The sequence below is a fragment of the Moschus berezovskii genome, chromosome 21, assembly GCF_049115385.1.
Source record: "Moschus berezovskii isolate FMDL1 chromosome 21, NW_MosBer_1.0, whole genome shotgun sequence".
NCBI classification, from domain to species: Eukaryota; Metazoa; Chordata; class Mammalia; order Artiodactyla; family Moschidae; genus Moschus; species Moschus berezovskii.
The window spans coordinates 24,400,949-24,408,960 of record NC_142480.1 but is presented as its reverse complement, the minus strand read 5'-3'; the positions used below and the strand labels follow the sequence as shown (position 1 = coordinate 24,408,960).

General features: G+C 51.6%; 1 protein-coding gene across 1 annotated transcript; it reads right to left on the bottom strand.

Moving 5' to 3' along the window:
• Nucleotides 1-3,956: 3,956 nt before the first annotated feature.
• Nucleotides 3,957-7,299, bottom strand: NFKBIA (NFKB inhibitor alpha). Its single transcript, XM_055418249.2, has 6 exons — nt 6,943-7,299; nt 6,267-6,375; nt 5,726-5,936; nt 5,250-5,338; nt 4,865-5,125; nt 3,957-4,518 (listed from the first exon to the last, which is right to left on the bottom strand). Exons 1-6 carry the CDS (start codon nt 7,167-7,169, stop codon nt 4,471-4,473), a joined length of 945 nt encoding a protein of 314 aa, XP_055274224.1. The 5' UTR covers nt 7,170-7,299; the 3' UTR covers nt 3,957-4,470.
• Nucleotides 7,300-8,012: the final 713 nt, after the last annotated feature.

Genomic DNA, 8,012 nt, shown 5'->3' with positions numbered 1-8,012 from the left:
TTTCTTCTTCTTAATTAGTGACTTATTCTCCAAGTGCATTTCCTTTATGCTTTTGCCCTTTTCTTAGACCTCAGGTGATCACACTTTTGGCCTGGCATTGTTTCAGCTGCTTTCCTTAATACACTTACCTGGTTCTATGGCAGGTTTTTTCGCCTTGGCCCCTATTTTAATGTCAGCCCTCAGGAATCAGCACTTCTTTTCAAAAGACTCACGTTGCCGGATGCCAGATCATCCTCAGGAGCAGCTGCAGAAACGCTTGTCCAGGTTTGTCGGTGGTACCCAGGGGGATGGCCGAGAATGCTGGCTTTAATAAATAACCAACATAACATTGTATTCAGAATGTTCCTCAGAGTGTGGTCCCCAGGCCAGCAGCACAGGCCTTGTCTGGGGACTTGTTAGAAATGCAAGGGTCAGGCCAGCATGCCTGGGACCAAATGAAACAGAAATTGTGCTTCCACAACATCTCCAGGGCACACAAGCGCACATTCGAGTGCACGCTGAGTTTGAGAGGTGCTAGACTAGGGCTTCCCTGGTGGCTCAGAGGTTAAAGCGTCTGCCTCCAATGCGGGAGACCCGGGTTCGATCCCTGGGTCGGGAAGATCCCCTGGAGAAGGAAATGGTAACCCACTCCAGTATTCTTGCCTGGAGAATCCCATGGATGGAGAAGCCTGGCAGGCTACAGTCCACGGGGTCGCAAAGAGTCGGACACGACTGAGCGACGGAACGGAACGGACGGAGACTAGGGAAAGGGGACGACAGAGGATGAGATGATTGGGTGGCATCACTGGCTCAATGGACACGAGTTTGAGCAAGCTCCGGGAGATGAAGGACCGGGAAGCCTGGCGTGCTGTAGTTCAAGGGGCTCACAAAGAGTCAGACACGACTGAGCGACTGAACAATAGACCAAGGCATGCACATCATCTGTCATTCATTCCGTTGCTTTCAAGCTCAGCTCTGGAATCTCAGAGCTCACAGAAATGCCAAACTGACCAGTACAGCGTGCTGTGGATGCTTGGTTTAATCCCATCCCAGAAGTTAGTTTTGTTCTGAGCACAGCTTTGTTTCCTGTACTTGTTGAGAGGGGCCCACTGGTCACTTGGGATATAAGAGGATAGTTCTGGCCTGGGGAGCAGATAGCTAACTAGGGTGTGATCTCTTGGTCCGCCTTCCCCTGCCACATTCTGCCCTGGGGGCCTCTGATCTGAGTTCACACCACATTCTGTGCCTCATCCTGTCATCTTCTCTTCTATGTACTATCTTTCTCTCCACCTGAACAAGGAGCTCTTTGAGGCAGAGGCCATGACTGGTTCCTTTTTGTGTCTCTCGCGCCTAGCACAGGGCCTGGAGAAGAACAACGCTTCGTCGTGCGTTCCCTCTAGGAGGGAAACACACATGGGCCATCCAGTTTCGGGTTCTGTGATGCTCCCTTAAAATGGGGAATGAACTGGTATATTCTTGTCCAGGTCCCAGAGGTTGGGGAATGCTTCTTGGGTACATTTCTGACTGCAGTTCCACTCTGACCTTTCTTGCCAAGTGAAACTTCAACTTTACCTAGGGCGAGTTGATGAAAATCGGGAGGAGAGGGGGCGAAGCAAGTGCATCTCACTGACTCAGTTCTAACTGTAAGCACTTAATCACTTCCAGTAGCAAATGAAGTTTCAATGCAAATGCCCCCCGGCACCCGGCCTTGACATCTGTAGGCCCCACGTGAAGGAAAGTCTTCAAACTGCTCAGACTGGAGTTTGTCCCATCTTTAAAGAAAAACCTTTCCTTCTGGAAATGACTTATCCTGAGGATGACGCAGGCAAAAGGAATCAAGGAACTAAATTCAAGGAAGTTGCTGACATGATTTTTATTCCTCTCTCATACCACTTCCCTTCTCCCCAAGGCTCCTATACTTCTACCTGTCTTGACAGGACCTTTGGCTTCTTGGAAAAAATCAGAGTACATAGAAGGCTGCCAGTCTGTTGAATTGTCTTCTTTGAAAACTTGGGTTCTCATGTGCTTAGAAATTTGCAAGGGAGAAAGTCTAAGGAAGATTTTCCATGGATTAGAATGTTTCAGTTCTAAAATCTTTATTTAGGGAACTCCAGGCTCCAGCCACCAACCAGTGGTATGAAGTTAGGGTAGGTTTAAAAAAAAAAGAAAGGAGATGGAGAAACAGGAAGATGATCCAGAGAGGAAAGAAAGTGAGGCCAACTACTTCCAGGTTTATGCAGACAATGGCATCCACTCTGGAGATTAGGGTCCAGAAGAGCAGAAAGATTGAATGAAGCCAAGAAAGTGGAAGGCTGGGCTCAAATGGGTCAGAAGAGGCCCCTCTGTGCTGTGAGCCTGGAAGGTCATGCCTCTACACATAAACCCGTCCCCAAGGAGGCCAAAGAATGGTGGGCCACGTCTGTATGTCCCATCTCTCCAACCCTCTAGCGTAGAACTGGAGTGACTTGTACACTCAACCACGGTGGGGCAAAGAGGCACGTCTGACTGAGACCCCCTAAGGGAATCATTCCAAAATTGGGAGCCAATTTCCAACCTTTGTTCTTTGAGATTGGAGGTGGATGTCCCTCCCCTCACCCCTCTGACTGCTTGTGTGTGTCAGCGGAGGGCCGAACCTGACATTCATGTGTTAGATCATGTAACACCTGTGTTCAGGTGCTCTGAGAGGGATAAGGAGTTTCAGCAAGGGCCCTGCGGCACCTGAGAGAAGATGAGGTAGAAGGGCCACCACAGTGCTCAGCTCCAGACGACTGAGGGTGCAGGAGGGGGATAGAGCCGGCTTTGACCACATGGTCCAGTCTACAGAAATACCATTTACATATGAGAGATCCAGGAGGTGCTGGCCCCTTTTTGGTCTAAGAAGAAGATAGTTATCATATTCACTTGACTGTGACATCATTTATGGGTCAAGAAAACGATAACATAACAGAAGAATAATGTCCTCTTAGGCATAAGCCAAAGTACATGAGTTGTATTTATTGATACACCATTCCACATTTTATGCAATGCTATAAATTTTCCTTTACTCCTCTGTCTAGGCAGGAGATGCATTTTAGGGATAAAAACTTTAATAACATCTAAACCTAAACTTCACAAGTTACTGATTTCTTGTGAAATCATCTGTAGAATCAATCAGGAAAATCAGACTGAACTGTTGAAAAGACCCAGACTTTCAGTTTTATCCTGCAGCTGCTAATAGTACAATAGGCTGATTTGCAGGTAGATGGTGCTTAAAAGCTGTTAACCACTTAAGACAAGAGTGCATTAACTAAGTTAACCACCTGTCTGTCCTGAAAGATGACCCCAAACAGGACATTTTCTGTGGACTTGTTCCTTCTCATGTGAAATACAGGATGTTGTGCAACGGCTTGCATTTTTTCTTCTGCACTAGGTGCCTGGCATTCTGCTATGATGTTTGTGTGGATAGTCTTGTGCAATCTTCAGATGGTCCAGTTTGTAAGCAAGGAAACAAAGGCCCTTGCTTACAGGGGTGGGCACCTGCTAACACACATTAGCACTGTCCTATTCCTAAGCCCCCATCCTCAGGAACTTCTCATACAGATCTTTCCTAGCTTTAGAAAATGTAAATTCTGCATACTACTCTTGGCCAAAATAATTTCCTAAAGCAGAAGTGAGGTCCTGGAATAGCTTAAACAAAGATGAAAGCAGGAGACAATGAAGAGCCTTCCAGCTGTAGGCCAAACAGCCTGCCTGCCCCAAGCCTGAGACTGGTGTTTCCTATCAACTTACAACAGCCTTCCTCCCACGCGCTGGGCCAGGGCTGCCTGCAAAGCCCAGCTGGGAGGCTGGTGTCGCCAGTGTGAGAAGCTGCTCTGTGAGAGGGCTCCGCGGCTGCGGTGAGCTCTCCCACATGCTCTCCACCTCCGCCTCCGCCTGGGGACTGAATGACTCTCAGTGTAGAAGACCCACAGCAGCCCCAAGAAAATGATCAGGATAACTCTGTTTGTAAAAATCTGTTTAATAAATATACATCTTAAAAGTACCAAAATAATTACCAACAAAATACACTATGTGCACTATTTACAGGAGGGGAACACACACCTTGACAGGTAGTGACTTTTAACCCCACCCCCCCGACTGGTTTAACAACACACCTGATGGTTACACGTCACTCAACTGGCCCAGCCACAGAATCCATGGTGATTCAACCAATAAGCATAATAAATAAGAGTCCTTTCATCAAATTTTGAATAACCTTCCCCCTGAAACCCCACCAAAGGTGACATTTAAAAGAGGTTTTCTCTGAATTCCAATGATCTTTCTTGTCCCCTCTTCCAGAGTTCACGAAAATGACAAACTGAGGGTTAATCCAGAGTAAAATGTTCCAGACCAGGCAGTGTGGTTTTAAGTACACCCCTCCCTTTTTTTTTTCTTTTTCTTTTTTTTAGAAAAATAAAACTCTCTTTTTGTACAAATATACAAGTCCATGTTCTTTTAGCTTCTTTCTGAAGTTCATAACGTCAGACGCTGGCCTCCAAGCACACAGTCATCATAGGGAAGCTAAAAAGAGAAAAAAAGGCAGGTTAAACTCGCAGGGCTTTGCCAAGGGTGCTGGGATGATGGGGAGGGCTGCTACTGGAAATAAAGTATTCTTGGACTCCATTCTCTATACCCTGAATGTAAATGAATTTCCTTGGCTGAGAGTGTTTTCCCTTTAAGGATCCTCTTCTTCAAGAAGAGCAAAAAAAAAAAAAAAAAAGACATGCTTACACATACTCAACTTGAGATGCTCATTACATCGAGACCCTCAGGATAAGGAGGAACTCTAGGAGCTTTAGAAGGGGTAGGGAGAGTGGCCTCTCTTCTTCCTTTTTGCAGAGCCATGAACAAGTTAATTGGGACTCACCTCGTCCTCTGTGAACTCCGATTCGGTGTCATAGCTCTCCTCATCCTCGCTCTCTGGCAGTGTCTGAAGGTTCTCTAGGGTCAGCTGGCCCAGCTGCTGCTGTATCCGGGTGCTGGGGCGGCCCCACGTGAGCTGGTACGGGGAGTAGCCCTGGTAGGTGACTCTGTTGACATCAGCCCCACACTTCAATAGGAGTGACACCAGGTCAGGATTCTGCAGGTCCACTGCCAGATGGAGGGCAGTTCGGCCATTGCAGGGCTCCTGGAACCATAAGGAATTCAAGATGCTTATGGCTGAGTTTGGAAGCTCTGCTTGCAGCAAAAGCCCTCGTATTGAGGACCAGGCTGGCCTGATGTACTTCCATCTGAAGGTGTGAGGCACTCACCTGAGCGTTGACATCAGCGCCCAAGGACACCAACAGCTCCACGATGCCCAGGTAGCCATGAATAGAGGCCAAGTGCAGACACGTATGGCCTAGAGGACCAAAATTAAGACAGGATTATAACCACTTGTTTCAACACTCATTTCTCAAGCAGAAGCTTCACCTATTCTTTTTCTTAATTTATTATTTTCAATTGAAGGATAATGACAATATTGTATTGGTTTCTGCCATACATCAATATGGATCAGCCATAGGTATACATATGTCTCTATTCTTTTAAGGGACACATTCTTCTTAATTTGAAGAGCCCAGAATCTGGGTTCTGAATGGACTTTAGAAAGGCATCAACTAGGCCTTTATACATGTTTTCTCCATCTTTCACACGTTGAGAGCTCAGACCTTGCCTGGACTCCTTAAGTCAGCCTGCCTCCCCCTCTCCACCTCACCTGCCCTCTGATGGGCTGAGCAGCCAGACGTACCATTGTAGTTGGTGGCCTGCAGGATGGAGTGGAGGTGCTGGGTCCCCCGGGGCTGAGTCAGGACTCCCACACTGGCCAGGCAGCCCTGCTCACAGGCAAGGTGTAGGGGCGTATTTCCTCGAAAGTCTCGGAGCTCAGGATCACAGCCAGCTTCCAGAAGTGCCTCAGCGATTTCTGGCTGGTTAGTGATCACAGCCAAGTGGAGTGGCGTCTACAAACAGGAAAGGGACAGAAAGGATGAGCCATGGATCCAACCCACCGTCTGTGTTCCCTTGAACCCCAGAGATATCCTGGTTGTGGGTGCTGCTTTTCCCAGGCGCATACCAGGGGCAAGGCAAAATACCAGAGGACCCAGATGGGCTTCATAAAGGCCTCCCCAAATCAATGGAATTTTCTGTTCTAGAATACTGGCTGACGCAGGTGTCAAAGATCAGGGCAGATAATGACCCCATCTTTGTTAATCTAGAAATCACGTGCAAGACCCGGTTTTATCTCGGGGTCAGAGCGGCAGAGAGAGGTACGCGGCGGGAGAGCTGCATACCTGTTGCAGGTTGTTCTGGAAGTTGAGGAAGGCCAGGTCTCCCTTCACCTGGCGGACCACTTCCATGGTCAGCGCCTTCTCTTCATGGATGATGGCCAAGTGCAGGAACCTAAGGGGAAGAGAGGGAAAACCCCCGGGGCTGCTGAGTGCACTGCGTGGGGCCCGGGGAGGCGCGGCCCGCGGGGGATTGCGCAAGGCCGGGGTTTCTGGAGGCCGAGGCCGCGGTGTTTTCCGCGAGGTTATTATGAGCTGAGTGTTCCTGGCAGGCGCCCAGGGACTTTCCGGGCCCCCCCGCGCTCGGCGGCGGGCGCCGGCCAGACCGCCCCGCCCTCTCGCCGGGCCGGAACGCCCTGTACTTCCCCTCCCGGCCGCGCGGCGCCCGCCAGCGGGGCAGAAACTCCCGCCCCGCCTTATGCAAGCGGGGACCCCGCGTCCCCGCCGCCGCCCCGCCTCCGGCCTGGGGACCCGCGCGGGGGGTGCGGGCGGCTGCATCGCAGAGCCGCGGGACCACGGCCCGGGCAAGCAGCGCCGGCCCCCGCCTCGGCCCCCGCCGGCAGCCGTGCACCTTTGCACAGCCTCGGGGTCGCTGCACGAGCCCCGCCGCGCGGGCCCCGCGCCTGGGGCTGCAGGCCCGGCGCCTCCACCCGGCCCTGCCACCCGGGCCCGCGCCACTTACGAGTCTCCGTCCTCGGTGAGCTGCTGCTTCCAGGGCTCGGCGCCGCGCGGCGCCTCCTGCGGCTCGAGGCGGATCTCTCGCAGCTCCTTCACCATCTGCTCATACTCCTCGTCCTTCATGGAGTCCAGGCCGCTGTCGTGGCGGTCGTCCAGCAGGCGCTCCTTCTTGAGCGCGTCCCGGGGGCCCTCCATGGCCCAATCTTGGCCGGGCTCGGCAGGCTGGAACATGGCGCGGTGAAGGCTCGGGCGCTGCTCCCCTGGTGCACGGGCCGCGGGCTGCGCTGCGCGCTGGCTGCTCTCGGAGTCGCGGGCGGGCGGGACGACGGGCTGGAACTGTTGTGGGCTCTGCAGCGCCGCCGCGGCGCCCTATAAACGCTGGCAGGGGATTTCTCCGGGGCGGGGTCAGGCTCGGGGAATTTCCAAGCCAGTCAGACCAGAAAAGAGAACTGGCCTCGTCCTCTGCTAGGGGGAAAAAGAAGCCTAAACCCCGCGCCCGGGTTCATCAGAGAAACTCCCTGTGATGAGCCAGTGGGGTCATGTACAGGGAACTTTTTGATGAACGCTGAGTGGCTGGAAAGTCCTCCTGACCGGGCCCCCTCCCCGGGTACTTCCCTGCAGCCTGCACGCAGTAATCCTGATCCTCTGCAAGAAGCTCTCTTTCCCTGGGTTTTCCCGATTTGATCGATTTGATTTAGGGTCGTCAGCTGCTGAGATCCCAAAGACGCAGGCCTGCAGGCTGGTTCTTCACTGGAGTTTACCGACCTGCAGGTCTTTTCCGGTATTTTTTTTTTTTTAATCTTTTGAAAACGCGAGTGGAAATGTTGGCCGGGTGTAGGGATTCACTTCCCCAAAGCTCTCTACGGGGAGGACGCACTGGTCGGTGGAAGGTCGTCGGCTGCCTCTGCCTTCCTGCCAGTACCAGGCTCTTAGCATTGTAGGCACCGGCTGAATAGCTACCCCCAGCCCATTCTCCACCCCCACACCCCCACCCCCGGGTAGAAGTTTCTAAAGCTTTTGGCATTAAAAGCCTAAATGCTTGGGGAACCCTCAAATCATTTCCTTGGGATTAAC